The sequence below is a fragment of the Scyliorhinus canicula genome, chromosome 3, assembly GCF_902713615.1.
Source record: "Scyliorhinus canicula chromosome 3, sScyCan1.1, whole genome shotgun sequence".
Taxonomy (NCBI): domain Eukaryota; kingdom Metazoa; phylum Chordata; class Chondrichthyes; order Carcharhiniformes; family Scyliorhinidae; genus Scyliorhinus; species Scyliorhinus canicula.
Window position 1 is genome coordinate 187,462,625 of NC_052148.1, and position 21,673 is coordinate 187,484,297.

The 21,673-nt window shown below is 51.3% G+C and overlaps 1 protein-coding gene across 1 annotated transcript in view; it reads right to left on the bottom strand.

Annotated features, from left to right (window-relative positions):
• Window positions 1-21,673, bottom strand: part of LOC119963175 (follistatin-related protein 5-like) — an 877,034-nt gene that overhangs the window by 814,748 nt on the left and 40,613 nt on the right. The window contains 2 exon segments of the mRNA XM_038791890.1: window positions 3,415-3,553; window positions 5,385-5,465. Of these exon segments, the coding sequence (XP_038647818.1) occupies window positions 3,415-3,553; window positions 5,385-5,407 (162 nt within the window). The 5' untranslated portion in view covers window positions 5,408-5,465.

Below are 21,673 nucleotides of genomic sequence, written 5' to 3' on the forward strand. Positions count from 1 at the left end.
AACCCCCTGACCCCTCACAAACCCGTTCCCCCCTCCCTAACAGCTGACGCTGACCAATTCTTTAAAGTACTAAATAAACGGCTGCCATCTTTTGTCAAGCCCCTCAATAGCCCCTCTCATGACGGTGTGCTTGACTATGTCATTATGATTATGTCATAATAATCATTAATATGATTGTAAAAACTCAATGAGATCCCCAGCCACACCTCGGTTCTGAGTGGAGATGCTGACCTCCACTCCAACAGGGTCACGTGAACAATCAGTGAGGCAAAGGCCAGAACATCGCCCTCTGCCCCAGTGTGCAGCTCCGATGGGTCTGACACCTCAAATATAGCCCCTAAGGGATAGAGCTCCAATTCAACTTGCAGAATCGCCGATAGTGCTCAAGAGGAGACCCAGAATCTCACAAGCTCAGGACATGACCAGAACTTGTGTGCATGGTTTGCCGGGCCCCTCCCACAATGCTCACACTTTTCTTTCACATCCACAAACAACCTACTCGTCCTAGACCGGTGTGCACTGCGCATCACCTTCAACTGTATTAGCCCAAGATTTACACACAAAGATGTGGCATTCACCTTCCGCAGTGCTTCACACCACACCCCAGTATCCAATTCTGCCCTCAACTCTTCCTCCCATTTGGTCTTAACCCACTCCAGCGATGTCATATCCTTCCCCAGGATCCTCCCATAAATCCCAGAAATACTTCCCTCCTCTGTCCCCGCAAGTGACAACATCCTCTCCAACAACTATTCTAATGGCACTACCGGGAATGTCGGCATAATCTTCATCGCAAAATTAAGAACCTGAAAATACCTAAATATTTCTGACTGTGAGAACCCAAATTTCACCTTCAACTTCTCTAAACTTGTAAATCGCCCCTCCAAAATCCAATTCCTCATTCCTTCCATTCCTTTGTCCTCCCACACTCTAAATTTGGCATCTAAGCTCGCCAGCTCAATTGGCACCAACTTCGAGACTACCCCTAATTTAAAATGTTGCCGAAATTGTCTCCATATCCTCGATGTGTAGACTACCACCGGGTTACCTGAATACATGTATTTTACTTCGCCCTATTGAAGGCTGCTCATCTCCTTGCCACCTATGCCGTGACATCTTGGTATTTACGAATACCACTGCCTTCTCACCTCACCTCCCAATCACCTTGGCCCATCTCAGGACCTTCTCCTTCATCTGACCGCTGTGAAAACAGACTCTCACTGCTCTTGGAGGCTCATTCACCCGTGGTTTCACCTGGAGCGACTGTGGGCCCTATCCAAATCAAAGAGGGTGGGGTGGGGGGAGTTGTCTTCCTCCCCCAACAACTTTGCGAATATTGTTGCAAAATACTCCGTTGGCCTTGGGCTGTTCACCCCCTCAGACAATCCCACCATCCTAAGGTTCTGATTCCACACCCTATCCTCCAGGTCCTTGACCTTAGCCCTCAGGCCCTTATTCCACATTCAATGAGGCTAGTTGGTCACTGTGCTGGGATAGAGCCTCCTCCACCCCCTCACCATGCTCCTCGACTGTCTCCGATGTTTTCCAAGTGCCTCCATTACAGGGGCCATTGCATCCTCCACCGGGAGTCTCCAGCATCCCTCTCCCTTGTTCACTGAACTGCCTTTCGAATTAAGCCACCATCACCTCCACCAGCTTATCCACCATAATAGGTGCGGCATCAGCCATCTTCCCTCCCAATGGACTCTTCACCTTGCTCGACTCTGCAGGACAACTAACAATCGCACCCTTCTTCCCAATATTCCTTCTTGGATTTTTTGACATCCTTTTGCAAACAGCTCTCCACCTGGACCAGTCTGCACACAAATTATCCCCGGAAACCAGGTAACAAGGGCTAAAAACCAAGGACTCTAACTGCCTTCCATGCGACCTCCTCCTACATGATGCCACAGGAAGTCCGCCTGGTCTTCAAAGTACTTGACATGAAAAATCATAACATCAGGGTTCATGTGAAGAATAGCTTCTTTGTGATATCACAATACATTTAACAGTAAAATAATGCAATTGTATGGATATCCCACAAATTCTGGTGCAATATATTCCAGAGATTTCCCTCAGAGAAACATTATGCAACCACCAGGGGCGAAATTCTCCAACCCCCCCGCAGGGTCGGAGAATCGCCCGGGGCCGACATAAATCCCGCCCCTGCCGTGGCCAGAATTCTCCGCCACCCGGGAATTGGCTGGGGCGGGAATCACGCCGCGCCGATCGGCGTGCCCCCTGCAGCGATTCTCCGGCCCACGATGGGCAGAAGTCATAGAACATAGAACATAGAACAGTACAGCAAAGAACAGGCCCTTCGGCCCTCAATGTTGTGCCGAGCCATGATCACCCTACTCAACCCACGTATCCACCCTATACCCGTAACCCAACAACCCCCCCCCCCCCCCCCTTAACCTTACTTTTATTAGGACACTACGGGCAATTTAGCATGGCCAATCCACCTAACCCGCACATCTTTGGACTGTGGGAGGAAACCGGAGTACCCGGAGGAAACCCACACACACAGGGGGAGGACGTGCCGCTGTCCCGGGGAGTCTCGCCGCTGAGAGGCCAATCCCGCCGACGTCGTTTCAACCATCTCTGGTGCCAGTGGGATTGGCGGCGCGAGCGGGCTCCCGAGGTCCTGGGATGGGCGGGGCAAGCGGACCCCGGGGGGGTGCCCTCACAGTGGCCTGGCCCGCGATCGGGGCCCACCGATCGGCGGGCGGGCCAGTGCCGTGGAGGCACTCTGTTTCTTCCGCCGCCGCCACGGCCTCCACCATGGCGGAGGCGGAAGAGAACCGCCTACCGCGCATGCGCCAGTGACGCACCGGCGCATTCGTGAACCGGTGAACGCCTTTCGGCCAGCCCCGACACCGGGCGTCAAAGGCCGTTGGCGCCGGTTTTGGCGCCAGTCAGCGTGGCGCCAACCACTCCGGCATGGGCCTAGCCCCCAAAGGTGCGGAGAATTCTGCACCTTTGTGGAGGCCCGTCGCCGGAGTGGTTGGCGCCACTCCGCTACGCCGGGACCCCCCGCCCCGCTGGGTAGGGGAGAATCCCGGCCCAGATGTCTGTACTTTGAAAATAAATGGCACTTTGTCCTGCCTGGACTATTCTTCTCTCACATTGAAAATAACATGGAGAAATTGCTACTTTCAATGAAGCAGCAACACATTGGGATGTAAGATTCCATAACTGCTGCAAACATGAATGTTAATCTATGAATGTAATTGTACAATTGTATGATTGTCACCACGGTGACGTTCGCAATGATAAAATTTAACCTGCTGCATTACTGAAACAGAATTGTCAATTTAAGCTCTGCTTATGTTATTCTGGAATTTTAAAAATATGCTAACTTTGGCCGAGAAATTATGCATTTTAGAAATAGTAAATAAAAACTGTCAATACCTTATGTCGCAATCGCATTAATGGTGGATAGTGTTTTGGAACATATCCTTCTTTGGCTGGCCACCCCTCGGTGCTCAGCAAGAAAATGCTGAGCAATAGAAATGATGACCACCATTCTGATGCCATCATTGATCTCTGCCTGAAAGGGAAGAAGAAGAAATATGAGCCATTCAGTCGTTTATTATAAGCAGTTGTACAAAAGTCAATTGTGAAGTGGCTATCTATCTAATAAATAAATATATTGTGGAAAAAAGTGGGGAAGTTATACTGGACCTTTGTTGAGCTCTAGTAAGGCCACAACTAGGATAGTGCACCCAGTTCTGGTTAGCAAACTTTATCTAGGATGTGTGAGGATCCTTGGGAAGGTGCAAGAAGAGATTAGGAAGACTGGTTCCAGGGATGAGAAATTTTAGTGACAAGGTTAGGATGGAGAAGCTGGGGTTGTTAACCTTGGAACATAGGAGACTGAAGGGAGATTTAACAGAGGTGTACAAAATTATGACAGGTTTAGACAAGATCGACAAAGAAAAGCTGTTTTTAATAGCTTATGATTAAAGAACTAGGGGACAGGATTTTGGACAAGAGAAAGGGATGGAATGCGAGGAAGATCTTTTTACAAAGCGAGTGATAGTGGTCTGGCACTTACTACCCATGAGGTGATGGAAGCTGAGATGATAAATGATTTCTTAGGAAATTGGCTGGGCACTTCAACAATCCCTTGAATCGCGGTTTGGGAGTTCCTTGCTCCAAGGAGGGCCAACATGGTGGCAAAGTTAGGGAGCAGTTGCCAGACAAATTGTGGTCCAAATAGTCCTCAACCGCAGAAAAGACAAAGGAAGGTTAGGCATCTACCAGCGGCATGGTCATCGCATTACCAAAATCTGACCACTGTCCCATCAAGATCTTGTGGGCAGGGATGGTGGCCTAAGGTCCCCACATTGAACAAAGTCACGCGTAGGTTTTAGGTCCATTTGTCAAGTCCTGCAGCAGTGGAGAACGTGCGACAGGGACATGGCTGTGAAACTGAGAGTCTTTTGTCAATAATAGGCACACAGGTGGTTGAACATTCATGTTTGATAGTAGAATTTGCGACTGAAAAGTTCTCTTCAAGATACCCTCTGTTCATCCCAAGTTAGGATGGGCTAATAAAGGTGCCCTAAAAATAGTTCATCCCACTTTCTCCTGGTTGGGAGAACCACACCCTCCAGGATCACAGTCTTCATGGTCAAAGAAAGGCAACTCCAAACTTTGCAACTTTGAATATTAGAAAATTCATGGATGACCTCAAGATTGACTGCCCAGAAAGAAGAACAAAGAACAAAGAAAAATTACAGCACAGGAACAGGCCCTTCGGCCCTCCAAGCCTGCACCGATCCAGATCCTCTATCTAAAACTGTCGCCTATTTCCTCAGGATCTGTATTCCTCTGCTCCATGCCCATTCATATATCTGTCTAGATAGATCTTAAATAACGTTATCGTGCCCGCCTCTACCACCTCCACCGGCAATGCGTTCCAGACACTCACCACCCTCTGCACAAAGAACTTTCCACGCATATCTCCCTTAAAGTTTTCCCCTCTCACCTTGAACTCGTGACCCCTAGTAATTGAGTTCCCCACTTTGTGAAAAAGCTTCTTGCTATCCACCCTGTCTATACCTCTCAAGAATATATGTCAGCTATCAAGACTCCAAGTTAACATTTCCGCCCTCAGTGAGATTCACCTTCTTGAGGCGAGACAGCTGAAGGAACAAGCAGGGGGACAGATAACCTATTGAAGAGGAAAGGCTGAAGTGACCCTCGTGAGCATATGGAATAGGATCTTAGATGTACTGCCAGATTTCCCCAATTGTATGAATGAAAGGTCCATAACACTTCACCAATAGGTTAGCCGTAATCAAGATGCTAGTATTATTAATGCCTATGCCCTAACCCTCCTCCCCAATTATGTTATGGAAAAGTTCTAATCTGACCTTGGTGAAGTCCTCTCTGTCATCTCAAATTAAGGAAAGATCATCCCTCTTGGGTCTTTAATGCCAGGGTTGACCATGACTCTGGAAAAACAGGGTGGGAAAAGGCAATGCAAATAATGTCCTCCCGCTGATAAAGTGTGCTCAGCATATCCTCATTACAACAAACACCCTCTTCCACAAAGCCACCGGCAGACACACTAGATCAAAGCCTTTTGGATTTTGGTCACTATAAGAGTCAAAGACTGAAATTATGTATATATCACTCAATGGGCAGCACGGTTGCACAGTGGTTAGCACAGTTGCATCACAGCTCCAGGTCCCAGGTCCAACTCCCGCTTTGGGTCACTATCTGTGCGGAGTCTGCACATTCTCACCTTGTGTGCGTAGGTTTCTTCCGGATGGTCCGATTTCCTCCCACAGTCCAAAGATGTGCAGGTTAGGTAGATTGGCCATGATAAATTGCCCTTAGTGTCCAAAAAAAAAGGTTAAGGGCTGGCCTTAAGTAGGGTGTCTTTCCAAGCGCCGGTGCAGACTCGATGGGCCAAATGGCCTCCTTCCGCACTGTACATTCTCTGATAATCCATGTGTAGGACTGATAACTGCTGGACAGATAATCAACTTTTTATGTTGGCAATGAACATCCCACTAACACCAAGATATTGCAAGGCCCAAACGTCCAAGAGGAAGAAGATCAGTGTCTCAGCTCAAAAGCATCGCCCTCTCTTGACATATACAATTTACAGTATGCTAATGGCTGCAGTGTCATGACTTCCTCTGCACCAGATTTGCAGGTCACTCCCTATTTCTTCAATTCTACATGCCAGAAACTTGCCCTGTCCTTAAATGTTGCCAAATCAAAACTCATATCAGCCCAGACTTGGTCAGCCAAATATTCCATCTCCCATATATGTTGAATGAGAGAATTTGGAATATTTGGAGCAATTTCCATACGTTGCCAGACACCTCCCTCACCACTGACAAGGACATCCAACACCAGATCAGCTGTGCCAGCTCAGCCTTCTAATTTGAATGGCTTAAAGACATCTCCCTGCCAGGTTCTATTTGCTCAACTCTCAAATGGCCTGTGCTTCCGGGGAGGACAAAGAAAGTTTTTAAAAGTCACTCTGAAGGTCGACCTGAAGCATGGCAGCATTGACATTAACGACTGGGAGGAACTTGTAACCAATCTTTCATTTTGATGAAATTGCATCATGCATCGAGTCTAAACACCATAATATTGAGGCAGTTCAGCATCAGAGAAGGAAAGAAAAGGAAGAAAATCCTGCACTTTAGATTCCAGTAGCTGGTGGGATATCCTGCCCCATGTACCCAAAAACCTGCTGGTCGACAATCAGCCTGTCCGTGACATGAAATCAATTGTACGGAGTTTTATGATTTTGTAACATTAAGGTTTAATTTGTGTTATTCCAGCTGTTAAATTTATTTAACAGCAAGGATTGGGACATATGTTTATACAATCTCAGTGCAGCCAACTGAACAGAAAATGCAGGAATTGCACAACAGGGGCTGGATTCTCCCCTACCCGGCGTGACGGAGGGTGCCGGCGTAGGGGAGTGGCGCCAACCACTCAGGGGTCGCGCCTCCCCAAAGGTGGGGAATTCTCCCCACCTTTGGGGGCCAGCCCCGCGCCGGAGCAGTTTGCACCAGAAGACTGGCGCAAACACCCGGCGCAGTCGGAAGCGGGGCTGGCCGAAAGGCTTTCGGCGGTCGGCGCATGCGCCGGCAGTGACGTCAGCGGCAGCTGGCCGCTGACGTCACTGCCGGCGCATGCGCGATACGGGGTTCTCCTCCGCGTCCGCCATGGCGGAGGCCGTGGCGGCGCGGAAGGAGAAAGAGTGCCCCCACGGCACTGCCCCGCGGAGTGAGCGGGGGGCCCCGATCGCGGGCCAGGCCTCCGTGGGGGCACCCCCCCGGGTTCGATCGCCCCCCGCCCCCCCAGGACCCGGGGGCCTGCCCGCGCCGCTGAGCCCGCCGTTCCAGAGGTGGTGTAAACCTCGGCAGCGGGAGAAGGTCTCCCAGTGGCGGGACTTCGGCCCATCCGGGCCGGAGATTTGAGGTAAGTTTAAAAAAAAAGAAATCCCGCCGGCGCCAGCTGTTTTCACAGGCTGCCGGCGGGATTTGCACAACGCCGGTTTATGACCGGCGGGAGAATTAAAAAACCTGCGGGAGCGGAAATAACGCCGCTTCCCGCCTATTCTCCGACCCTGCGTGGGGTCGGAGAATTTCGCCCCAGAAGTCAGTATCTGTGTGGAGAGAAGACTGGTGTACAACACATCTGAATGCAAACAAAAGTACTACTTCAAAGGTATTTCAATCATTTTTCATTCTACTCTTTTACATTTTCAGACCCAGGATTTACTGGAGTTGTAAGTGATTTAAGAAAACATAGAAAAATAGACAATAGGTGCAGGAGTAGGCCATTCGGCCCTTCAAGCCTGCACCACCATTCAATATGATCATGGCTGATCATGAAAATTCAGTACTCCACTCCCGCTTTCACTCCCTTTGATCCCTTTAGCTGCAAGAGCCACGTCCAGCTCACTCTTGAATATATTCAATGAAGTAGGCCCAACGGCTTTCGTTGAGAGAATTCCACAAGTTCACAACTCTGAGAGAAGATGTTAGAACATAGAACATAGAACAGTACAGCACAGAACAGACCCTTCGGCCCTCAATGTTGTGCCGAGCCATGATCACCCTACTCAAACCCACGTATCCACCCTATACCCGTAACCCAACAACCCCCCCCTTAACCTTACTTTTATTAGGACACTACGGGCAATTTAGCATGGCCAATCCACCTAACCCGCACATCTTTGGACTGTGGGAGGAAACCGGAGCACCCGGAGGAAACCCACGCACACAGGGGGAGGACGTGCAGACTCCACACAGACAGTGACCCAGCCGGGAATCGAACCTGGGACCCTGGAGCTGTGAAGCATTTATGCTAACCACCATGCTACCCTGCTGCCCCTGTTCTTCCTCATCTCAGTCTTGAATGACTTACCCCCTATTCTTAGGCTGTGACCCCCAGATCTGGACAGTGTCCCCAACATCAGGAACATTCTTCCCGCATCTAGCCTGTCCAGTCCCATCAGGTTTTAATATGTCTTCCAGTCGCAACAGGATGTTATATGTTTTGAATCAAAGATTCAGTGGCTCAACACTGAATGAACATTGCAGCACCAGTGGCTGTAATGTGAAGATGTAGATCTGAGCTAAAATAATTCCTGTACTATTCCTTCACATTTTCACAGGTAGTAATCTGGTTTGGAAATCGGGTACATTCTACAATAGGCAGGCAATCTATTCCACAGATTCCACCAGTGGGACAGCACCGTAGCACAAGTGGATAGCACTGTGGCTTCACGACGCCAGGGACCCAGGTTCGATTCCCCGCTGGGTCACTGTCTGTGCGGAGTCTGCATGTTCTTCCCGTGTCTGCATGGGTTTCCTCCGGGTACTCCGGTTTCCTCCCACAATCCAGGTTAGGTGGATTGGCCATGATAAATTGCCCTTCGTGACCAAAAAGGTTAGGAGGGGTTATAGGGTGGAAGTGAGGGCTTAATGGGTTGGTGCAGACTCGATGGGCCTCATGGCCTCATTCTGCACTGTATTTTCTATGTTCTATTATCGCTAATGGGATAAAGGCAAGTTTTTTCCCATGGATAATTTTAGCTCAAATCAACATCAAAACATTCCAACCAATCGTCCTGAACCTTTGGGCTTCTGAGTATTTTATTTCGTACAGCCACTTGGGAAATATCTGGTGGAGTGGATGCCTGCCCATTGTACAGTATTTGTTTCCAGATTACCACTTGTGCAGTAATGATGAATATTTCCCAATCTTTGGAGGAAAAGAGTAAAAAGAAGACATTTCTCCATGGAAACAAAGAGTGTGAGTTTTCTTAATACCTTTTTCATCATTACTATGACATTACATTAAGAAAATGTATATTTTGACTCTCCTCTCATTCTTGAAAGAAGCAGAAATTTGCAGTGGGTTAAAGTGAAATGATAGCATCATTGCTTTGCAAGTAATAATTTGGAAGAGGGAGAAAACCAGTTTCAATATTATATTCAACAGGTGACAAACTCCATGAAATGTCAAGGGTAACTTGTATGCAGCACAAATATTTATAGACCTAATAAGTCACAACTGGATATAAAAATTACATGTCAAAAATGATTAATGTCAACAACATCTTGGATGTAAAGAGTATCTTTAACATAGTGAAATGCCTCAAGGCATTTCACAGGAAAGGTATCAAACTAAATCTGACACCTCACAACAGAAGTTTTCAGCTGTAGCCTATCCATAATTCACAACTGTTCTTAAATAATATACAACCTGGCAAGAAAACAACTCTGCAGTAGATTGGGACACTGGAATCTATGATCTATGAATCAATTTTCAACTTGCAGTCCAGGTCGTCGAGTCATTACAATGCAGGAGTAGGCCATTTGCCTAATAAATCCATGCCAGCCATCTGTACAGTAATTCAGTCAGTCCCATTCTCCCACTCGATGCCCATAATCCTGCAAGTTTATTTCCCTTAATGCCTATTCATTTTGCTTTTCAAATCATTGATTATCTCAGCTTCTGTCATACTTGTAGGCACCAAGTCATTACCACTTGCTATTCAAATAAGGCTATTTCGCACATTCACCCTGTGTCACTTGCTCTCTTGTCCCCTAGCCCCTGCATAATCAACTAATTAGGACTGCTTTTCTTTGTCTACCTATCTAAACCTGTTATAATCTTCTCCATATTTATCAAATCTCCCCACATCCTCCTTTGTTTCAAATAGGATAACCCACGTTTCTCCTTAACCTGAGCTGAATTCCGTGGAACCATTCTGGTAAATCCTTTCTGCACCTCTCAAGTACCCTCATGTCCTTCCCGAAGTGGACAGTGTGAAGGCATTAAACTGGTGCTTGACTTCTCCTAATAAAAAGCACTGGAAAGCAGAAGAATTGGAAATCTGGCAATTTCTGTAATGGGCAATAGATGGGCCATGCCAGTGTAATGTCCAGGTGAGAATGTTATCCCACTATTTTCTCTTCTTGCTCTTCCTTTCGAAAAACATTCGGATTTGCAAAGAGCTCAGTCTTGATCTTGGTCCAACAGAAAATCCAACCTACAATTCAATACCAAATTGTCAATATAATAGATTACTAAAATGAGAACTGAAATGTCACAGTCATTCAACAGACACTTGTTCTGAGATTGGGATTAAGGTTTATCATTGCAGCAAGAGTTACATTCTCAATCTTCAGTGTGCCATTCCTGTTATCTAGTTTTGATAGCATCACAATGTTCCTTTATCTAGCACCAATGGTCCGGACTTGAATGAGCACATAATTGATAAATATCATAAATTCTTCACAGTGGTGAAGCCTCCTATTGGACTGTTATGGGAAATATTAAAGGGCCATCTGTGATTTTGTCACATTTAAAATAAAATGATATTTTAAACCACGCTAATGGTAACAACATTTTCAAACATATTCAAATCTATGGAGTCACAAAATATCTCATTAGAACCAAATATTCTCAAGCTCATCATGATCCTGGAAGTGCAGCACAACAGGGCCGAAATTCTCCCAACGGGAGACAAAGTGCCGACACTGGAGTGAAAACCGGAGTGTTTCACTCCGGCGTCGGAGGCCGCTCCTCGCCCCCTATTCTCCTACCCCCCAGGGGGCGAGGAGCGGCGCCACGTAAATGACGCTCATACATTTGTGACAACCTTTCCTACTGTAATTTACCAAATGCATATTCATTTGTTCATAAATCAATCAAATCACTCAAAATACTTAAAAAAACATTCTGCAGGACTTCCGGTGGCGGCGATGACGTAGGAAGCCGCACATTTGAGAGCTCCCGTTTTAAGCTGACTTTTCGGCTCTTCTTAGAGCCCAAAACGGAAATTTTTTGACGTCTCCCGGTGGGAGAAGGTGTGCTGATCGACTTTCCCCGCAGACCATGACTCGAACTCGGAGTGGAAAGGGGGAAAAAACGGCAGCAGCTCCCCAGGAAAAATGGGGGAAGGAATCCAAGATGGCGGCCGGCGGAGCTCCAGAGGAGTGGAAGCAGTGGGCCCTGGAGCAATAAGCTGCTCTCCCGCGCTGTTTTGCAGACTTCAAGGCTGAGGTACTGAGCTCTCTGCAGGAAACGAACAGAAGGCTCTCGGGGATTCAGACGACCCAGGGTGCTGCCATCAAGGAGTTACAGACGCAGGCCACTGAACGAGAGGAGGAGGCCGGGATCCTCATGAGTAAGGTGGAGGGACACGAGGCACTCCACAAGAAGTGGCAGGAACGCTTCGAGGAGCTTGATCACCGCATGAGGCGGTAAAATCTGCGGATCTTGGGCCTTGCGGAGGGGCTGGAGGGGTCGGACCTGACAACCTATGTGGCTACGATGCTGAACTCGCTAGTGGGGGCCGGGTCTTTCCATCTGCCCTTGGAGCTGGAGGGAGCACACAGAGTACTGGCCAGGAGGCCTAAGGAGAATGAACCCCCACGTGCGGTGCTGGTGAGGTTCCACCGGTTCAGTGATCGGGAGTGTGTGCTGCGCTGGGCCAAGAAGGTGAAGAGCAGCAATTGGGAGAATGGGGTAGTACGGATCTACCAGGATTGGAGTGCGGAGATGGCTAAGCGGCAGTCTGGATTTAAATCGGACGAAAGAGATGCTTTACAGGAAAAAGATAAAGTTCGGAATGTTGCAGCCCGCGCGCTTGTGGGTAACTTATTCGGACCGGCATTATTATTTTGATTCCCCGGAGGAGGCATGGGCCTTCGTGCGGACGGAGAAACTGGACTTGAACTAGGGGTTGGGGGGTCAGTTGTAATACTTTATTGCTGGATTCTGCTGTTGCTGTGTTCTCTTTTTTTTGTACTTTTGCAATTTTGATATGGTTATTTATGGGGGTGTTGTTCTGTTATTTTTTTTGCTGTGGGGCATTGTTTGAGTTTTATATCTTGCGGGGAGGGTTGGGGGGGTTTGTTGCATTCTATGTCGGGTTGGGGGTATGGAGTGGGGCTGGGCTTTCCTCTGGTTTCCCGCGCTGCGGGGCTGGGGGATGGAGACGATGACGGGGGGAGGCGGGGCATTAACTGGTTCATCCCCGCGCTGGAGCGGTGCCTGGAGGAGGGATAGATTGGGGGATGATCCCACTTTGGGAGGGGTCGGGTTATTGGCGGGAGTTTCCGGGGTCAGCAGAAGTTAGCTGACCCACGGAAGTACAATGGAGGACGGTTCACGGCTAGAAGGGTTCCTAGCCTGGGGGGGAAAGGAGGGGGGGAAAGGGGAATACCGGGTTGCTGCTGGTAGGCTCAGGAAGGAGCTGGTGGGGGCTGGGGGGACAGAGGTGAGGTGTTGTCGCTGTAGGGACTGGGTCGGGCAGGGGGTGCTGGCCTGGGGCGGGCAGTCGACGGACTATGGCTAGTCGACGGGGGAGGGACGCCCTCTGATTAGATTGGTCACCTGGAATGCGAGAGGATTGAATGAGCCGGTGAAGCGGTCGAGGGTACTTGCTCATCTGAAGGGGCTAAAGGCAGATGTGGCAATGCTTCAGGAGACCAACCTGAAGATGCGGACCAGGTCCGTCTGAGGAAGGGATGGGTGGGGCAGGTTTTCCACTCTGGGTTGGATGTGAAGAACCGGGGAGTGGCGATTCTGGTGGGGAAAAATGTGTCGTTTGAGGCATCGGAGGTGGTGGCGGATAAGGGGGGTAGGTATGTTATGGTTAGGGGCAGGCTGCAAGGAGAGAAGGTGGTACTTGCTAGTGTGTATGCCCCAAATTGGGACGATGCGGGCTTTATGAGGCGTATGTTGGGACGGGTCCCGGATCTGGAGGCGAGAGGTCTGATCATGGGAGGGGGACTTCAATACGGTGTTGGATCCTTCACTGGATCGGGCCAGCTCTAGGACGGGCAGGAGGCCGGCGGCGGCCAAGGTACTGAGAGGGTTTATGGACCAGATGGGTGGGCTGGATCCATGGAGATTTGTGAGGCCGAGGGCACGCGAGTACTCTTTCTTCTCCCACGTACATAGGGTCTACTCTCGGATAGACTTCTTAGTGGTGAGTAGGGGACTGATTCCGAGAGTGGAGGAGGCCGAGTATTCGGCCATTGCAATCTCCGACCACGCTCCGCATTGGATAGAGTTAGAGATGGGGGAGGTGCGGGACCAGCGCCCGTTGTGGCGGTTGGATGTGGGGTTGTTGGCGGAGGAGGAGGTGGACCCTCCTACGAGGGTCCGGGCAAGTATTGAGGGGTACCTCGAGGTGAATGATATGGGGGAGGTTCAGGTGGGGGTGGTCTGGGAAGCCCTGAAGGCAGTGATTCGTGGGGAGCCGATATCCATCCGGGCACACAGGGAGAGGAGTGAGAGGGATAGACTGGTGGGAAAGATGCTGGAGGTAGACAGGAGGTACGCAGAGGCACCAGAGGAGGGACTGTTGGGGGAGAGGTGCAGCCTGCAGGCTAAATTTGATTTGCTGACCACTAGAAAGGCGGAGGCACAGTAGAGGAAGGCACAAGGGGCAGTGTACGAACATGGTGAAAAGACGAGTAGGATGCTGGCTCATCAGCTCCGCAAGCGGGATGCGGCTAAGGAAATTGCTGGAATGAGAGACAAGAGTGGGAATGTGGTGCGGAAGGGGGTAGAGGTGAATGAGGTCTTCAAGGACTTTTACGGGGAACTGTACCGGTCGGAGCCAACGGCGGAGAGGAGGGGAATGGAGAGGTTCCTCGACGGGCTTTCTTTCCCGAAGGAGCAGGAGGAGCAGGTGGAGGGGTTGGGTGCGCCGATTGAGCTGGAGGAGCTAGTTAAGGGGATCAGGCAGATGCAGTCAGGGAAGGCACCGGGGCCGGATGGGTTCCTGGTGGAATTCTATAAAAAGTTTGTGGACCGAGTGGGCCCTTTGCTGGTGCGGACACTTAATGAAGCGTGGGAAGGGGGGACTTTGCCCCCCGACGATGTCGCGGGCGCTGATCTCGTTAATTTTAAAGAGGGACAAGGACCCACAGCAGTGTGGTTCATACAGGCCCATATCTCTCCTCAACGTAGATGCCAAGGTGCCGGCAAAAATCCTGGCCACCAGGATAGAGGACTGTGTGCCAGGGGTTGTACACGAGGACCAGACAGGTTTTGTGAATGGAAGGCAGCTGAACACGAATGTGCGGAGATTGTTGAATGTCATCATGATGCCGGCGATTGAGGGAGAGGCAGAGATAGTGGTGGCGCTGGATGCGGAGAAGGCCTTCGATAGAGTGGAGTGGGGGTACATATGGGAGGTGTTGGGGAGGTTTGGATTTGGTGAAGGGTTCATTAGATGGGTAAGGCTGCTATACGAGGCCCCGATGGCGTGCGTGGCCACGAATGGGAGGAGGTCGGAGTACTTCCGGCTTTACCGAGGGACCAGGCAGGGTTGCCCCCTGTCCCCCTTGTTGTTTGCACTGGCAATCGAGCCGCTGGCGATGGCGTTGAGGGATTCAGAGAGGTGGAGTGGTTTGGTGCGAGGTGGGGAGGAACATAGGGTGTCGTTGTATGCCGATGACCTGTTACTCTATGTGGCGGACCCGGTGGGAGGGATGCCGGGGGTGATGGAGCTGCTAGCTGAGTTTGGGACCTTTTCAGGTGATAAACTAAATTTAGGCAAGAGTGAGGTGTTTGTGGTGCACCCTGGAGACCAGGAGGAAGGAATTGGTAGGCTCCCGCTTAGGCGGGCAGGGGAGAGCATTAGGTACCTGGGGGTGCAGGTGGCCAGGGACTGGGTGACTCTTCACAAACATAAATTTCACCAGACTTGTAGATCAGGTGGAGGAGGAGTTCAAGAGGTGGGACATGCTGCCATTGTCATTGGCGGGGAGGGTGCCGTCCGTCAAAATGACGGTGCTTCCAAGGTTCTTGTTCCTCTTTCAGTGCCTGCCCATCTTTATCTCCAGGGCCTTCTTTAGGAGAGTGACGAGCAGTATTTTGAGCTTTGTGTGGGCACATGGGACTCCGAGAGTGAAAAGGGTGTTCCTGGAGCGAGGGAGGGATAGAGGCGGGCTGGCGCTGCCCAACATTCTGGGGTACTATTGGGCGGCCAATGTGTCAATGGTGCGTAAATTGGTGATGGAGCGGGGAGGGGCGGCGTGGAAAAGAATGGAGATGGCGTCATGTAGAGGTACGAGCCTGGGTGCCATGGTAACGACGCTGTTACCGCTCTCCCCTAAGAGGTTTACCACGAGCCCGGTGGTGGCGGCGACCCTAAGAATCTGGGGACAGTGGAGACGGCATAGGGGGGAAACAGGGGGCTCGATGGAGGCTCCATTGGGTGGCAATCATCGGTTCATCCCAGGGAACAGGGATGGGGGATTTAGGGGGTGGCAAAGGGTGGGCATCAGTAAATTGAGGGACCTGTTTATTGGCGGGAGGTTTGCGGGCCTGGGGGAACTGGAAGATAAATTTGGGCTTCCCCAAGGGAACATGTTCAGATACTTGCAGGTAAAGGCATTTGCTAGGCGACAGGTAGAGGGATTCCCTTTGCTGCCCTCGCGGGGGACGATGGACAGAGTGCTTTCAGGGGTGTGGGTCGGAGAGGGGAAGGTGTCTGACATCTATAAAGGTAATGCAGGAGGTGGAGGAGTCGTCAGTGAAGGAGCTGAAGGCTAAATGGGAGGAGGAACTCGGGGAGCAGATAGAGGACGGAACTTGGGCGGATGCCTTGGAGAGAGTCAACTCTTTCTCCTCATGTGCGAGGCTTAGTCTCATCCAATTTAAGGTGCTGCACCGGGCCCACATGTCCGGGACTAGGATGAGTAGGTTCTTTGGGGGTGAGGACAGGTGCACCATATGTTCGGGGAGTCCTGCGAACCACGCCCATATGTTCTGGGCATGCCCAGCACTGGAAGAATTCTGGAAGGGGGTGGCGGGGACGGTGTCGAGGGTGGTTGGATCCAGGGTCAAACCAGGGTGGGGACTCGCGATTTTTGGAGTTGCGGTGGAGCCGTGAGTGTAGGAGGCGAAAGAGGCCGGTGTCCTGGCCTTTGCGTCCCTAGTAGCCCGTCGAAGAATTCTGTTACAATGGAAGGATGCGAGGCCCCCAAGTGTGGAGACCTGGATCAGTGACATGGCGGGATTTATAAAATTGGAAAGGGTCAAATTTGCCCTGAGAGGATCAATACAAGGGTTCTATAAACGATGGCAGCCTTTTCTGGACTTCCTGGCTCAAAGATAGGTATCTTGGTCAATAGCAGCTGTAACTTAATATTGTGCTAATTTGCGTTGTTGTTAAAATGCTGTGTTGTTCATGGAGGTGGGGCGAATGTTTATGATTGCTAATATTATTGTTATTTTTGGTATTTTATTATGGTTCGTTGTTGTTGTATAAATTCAAAATTTTTCAACAAAAATTATTTTAAAAAAAACATTCTGCAGAATTTTTTTCATAATATAAATTTTTCTATTTGCATCTATTACGATCCTGGACCAGAACCCAACAGTGGCTAGGATAGTGGACAGAAGCCCCAATATTTTATTTTAAGTTTGTAAGACTGTGAGGAAAGGATACCTCGCTCCAAGAGTAATTTCATAGAATCATAGAATTTACAGTGCGGAAGAAGAAGACAGTTCGAGACTGAAGCGGCCATTGGAAAGAGCACCCTGCCTTTTTTTTTAAAAAACAAATTTAGACCCAATTAATTTTTTCCAATTAAGGGGCAATGTAACGTAGCCAATCCACCTAGCCTGCACATCTTTGGGTTGTGGCGAAACCCACGCAAACACGTGGAGAATGTGCAAACTCTACACGGACAGTGACCCAGAGCCGGATCGAACTTGAGATCTCGACGCCGTGAGGCAGCAATGCTAACCACTGCACCACCATGCTGCCCAAAGCACCCGACCTAAGGCCACACCTCCACCCTATCCCTGTAACCCAGTAACCCCACCTAACCTTTTTGGACACTAAGGGCAATTTATCATGGCCAATCCACCTAACCTGCACATCTTTGGACTGTGGGAGGAAACCGGAAACCCGGAGGAAACCCACGCAGACACGGGGAGAACGTGCAGACTCTGCACAGCCAGTGACCCAAGCCGGAATCGAACCTGGGACCTTGGGGCTGTGAAGCAACTGTGCTACCGTACTGCCCATGCAAAATAGACAAAATGGTACATTAAAACAAACTTTATTACTAACACAATATTTTTGACATCACACTATGAAATAACATACAATTACTCCTTTAACAATACTAATCAAACAATGACAAACTAATTCTTATTTGCTATCTTTATTCCCACTCAAACAACAAAACTATCTCAGCTCTCAATCCACTTTCAAATACTGGAATACCTGCAGTGCAGCGATGTCTGGATACTCTACTTTGAGAAAGAAAAATGTTTTGGTACTGCCTTAAAGAACGGCCTGCCCTATCAGAACAATGCAGGATCTGCAGAACGGCCTGCCCTATCAGAACAATGCAGGATCTGCAGAACGGCCTGCCCTATCAGAACAATGCAGGATCTGCAGAACGGCCTGCCCTATCAGAACAATGCAGGATCTGCAGAACGGCCTGCCCTATCAGAACAATGCAGGATCTGCAGAACGGCCTGCCCTATCAGAACAATGCAGGATCTGCAGAACGGCCTGCCCTATCAGAACAATGCAGGATCTGCAGCTGAGGCCTGCAGAAACTTTGGCTGTATTTCTTCAGAAGTTGTTTCTCAACTTGTTTCAGCTCACCTTCCAGCCATGCAGCTCTGAACTTCTACGAAAGAAACTACCAATCTGTCTACAGACATATCTTAACTGAACTACAGTGGGAGCAGATGCTTGACTTCTGATCACATCCCAATCTAAAACTCAACTAACCAGCTCTTCTGAAAAATGCTTGACACTTTAGCTTCTCATTAAATATGTCGGTTGCATTTTAACTAAATAGAAAGCATGTTTAGTTGCATGTTTCCTTGCCCTCACAGCGCTGCGAAACACTCCACTATTTAACGGACACTCCACTATTTCAAGGGAACACGCGACTGAGGCTGCGCATAACCCTGTTTTCAGCACTGTTGAACTCTGCTCGTCGGAAGTCCTCAGTGTGGGGAGAGATCAGGTGCAAAATTCTCCGACCCCCAGCAGGGTGGGAGAATCGCCCGGGGCCGCCGAAAATCCCGCCCCCGCCATGTATAGAATTCTCCCATCCGCAAAAGGTCGGTGTGCCGCCAATCCCGCCGCCCTCCTTGGAGAATGGCGGGGGGCCGGCGGGAGGCTATGGGTTTCTGTGCTGCCTTTATTCTCCGGCCTGGATGGGCCGAAGTCCTGCCACTGAGAGGCTCTCCCGCCGCCGTGGTTTGAACCACCTCTGTGCCGGTGGGATCGGCGGCGCGAGCGGGCCCCCGGGGGGGGGCGCGGGGCGATCGGACCCCGGGGGGTGCCCCCACGGTGGCCAGGCCCGCAATCGGGGCCCACCGATCGGCCGGCGGGCCAGTGCCGTGGGGGCACTCTTTCTTCCGCCGCCGCCACGGCCTCCACCATGGCGGAGGCGGAAGAGAATCCCCCAGCGCGCATGCGCCGGTGGTGACGTCAGCGGCCTTTAGGACGGTTGTTGTGGTCATGTCGGGACAGGGAATGGCGAAATGGAAGCGGGAGTACTCGTCGAAACACTCAGGAAATATGTGTTACAGTTGTTGGAGGGGAGGGGACCCTTGAAGTCTATACTGAGACGTTCAAAGGGGCGGGATGCCTTGATCAGATGCGCTCGTTCAGGGTGGTAGAAGTGCGGTTTGCACTCGGCGCAGACGTGGCAGTCCCTGGTGACGGTCCTGACTTCCTCAACGGAGTAGGGCAGGTTACGGGTCTTAATAAAATGGTAAAAACGAGTGACCCCTGGATGGCAGAGGTCCGTGTGGAGGGAGCGGAGGCGGTCAATCTGCGCGCTGGCGCAGGTACCGCGGGATAGGGCATCGGAAGGCTCGTTGAGCTTCCCAGGACGATACAAGATATCGTAGTTGTACGTGGACAACTCGATCCGCCACCGCAAGGTCTTGTCGTTCTTGATCTTGCCCCTCTGTGCATTATCGAACATGAAAGCTACTGACCGTTGGTCTGTGAGGAGGGTAAACCTCCTGCCGGCCAGATAGTGACTCCAATATCGCACAGCTTTGACTATGGCCTGGGCTTCCTTTTCCACAGAGGGGTGGCGGATTTCGGAAGCGTGGAGGGTTCGTGAGAAGAAGGCCACGGGTCTGCCCACTTGGTTTAGGGTGGCCGCCAGAACTATGTCAGACGCGTCGCTCTCGATCTGGAATGGGAGGGACTCGTCGATAGCGTGCATCGTGGCCTTTGCGATATCCGCTTTGATGCGGCTAAAGGCCTGACGGGCCTCCATTGACAGGGGAAAAGAGGTGGAGTGGATGAGGGGGCGGGCTTTGTCAGCGTAATTGGGGACCCACTGGGCGTAATAGGAGAAGAAGCCCAGGCAGCGTTTGAGGGATTTGAGGGAGTTGGGGAGGGGGAGTTCCATCAGGGGGCGCATGCGTTCGGGATCAGGGCCTATCACTCCGCTACGCACTACGTAGCCGTGGATGGCTAGACGGTTGGTGCTAAACACGCACTTATCCTTATTGTAAGTTAAATTAAGGAGTTTCGCAGTTCGGAGGAATTGTTGAAGGTTGATGTCATGGTCCTGCTGATCGTGGCCGCAGATGGTGACGTTATCGAGGTACGGGAAGGTAGTCCGTAACCCATGCTTGTCGACCATTCGGTCCATCTCTCTTTGGAAGACCGAGACCCCATTTGTGACACCGAATGGAACCCTGAGGAAGTTGTAGAGGCGCCCATCTGCTTCAAACGCGGTGTACTTGCGGTCACTCGCGCGGATGAGGAGCTGGTGGTAGGCGGACTTGAGGTCCACCGTGGAAAAGACTTTGTATTTCGCGATCCTGTTAACCAGGTCGGAAATATGGGGGAGAGGGTACGCGTCCAGCTGCGTAAACCTGTTGATGGTCTGACTGTAATCAATGACCATCCGGCTTTTCTCCCCAGTCCGAACTACCAGCACTTGGGCTCGCCAGGGACTGTTGCTGGCCTCGATAACTCCTTCCTTAAGGAGCCTCTGGACCTCGGACCCGATGAAGGTCCGGTCCTGGGCACTGTATCGTCTGCTCCTAGTGGCGACAGGTTTACAATCTGGGGTGAGATTAGCAAACAAGGAAGTGGGGTCCACTTTGAGGGATTGTAAGGGGGGGGGGGGGGGGGGGGGGGAGATAGGACCTCCGAATTGGAAGGTTAAGGTCTGCAGGTTGCACTGGAAATCCAGGCCCAAGAGTGCCGGAGCGCATAGACGGGGGAGAAAGAGGAGTTTGATGTTTTTGAAAACCCTCCCCTGGACCGTGAGGTCCGCCATACAGCACCCGGTGATTTGGACGGAGTGCGAACCCAAGGCCAATTCTATTTTATGCTTAACTGGGAGGATGGGGAGTCTTACCGTGTCGGGGTGGACGAAACTTTCCGTGCTCCCAGAGTCCAGTAGGCATTTCGTCTTGTGTCCGTTGAGCTGGATCGTTGTCGTAGTCTTGGCGAGCGAGCGTGGTCGCGACTGGTCGAGTGTGATGGAAGCCAGTCGTGGCGAGAGTTCCAGGTCACCCTCGGTGGCAGAGTAATCGCTGGCAGGGCCTTCCGTGTTGGCCCAAGATGGCGGTGCCCAGGACCCGCACGTGGAATCGGGGTCCCAAGATGGCAGCGCCCAGGACCCGCACGTGGCGTCCGGGGCCCAAGATGGCGGTGCCCGTGGGGACCTCGTTGCAGCTGGGGGCAGTGTTAGTGGCGTCTGCGGGCCGGTCGGGGCAGCTGGGAGCGAGGGTCGGGAGGACCGTGGGGCCGTTGTGGGTTCGGGAGGCGGGCCGGAGAGGTCGGTGCGCGGCGTGGGGCCCGGGGGGGGGGGGGGGGGGGGGTGGGGGGGCGATCCGCGGTCGCTGCGCGGAACAGCAGCGACCGACTTGGTCTGGCAGACTATCGCGTAGTGGCCCTTCTTCCAGCAGCTCTTACACAGAGCGGAGCGGGCCGGGCAGCGCGGGCAGGGTGCTTGGAGAGGCCACAAAAATAGCAGCGGGGCCCCGATAGCTTGTTGGAGCGTCCCGCAGCGCAGGCCTGGGGGGGGGGGGGTGGGGTCGGGGTGTAGCAGAGGACGGGGTGGCGCGTACCACGATGTCCAGGGGGTTGCTGCGCGGCCGGGGGCGTATGTGCGGGAGTTTAGGTCAGCGACCTCTA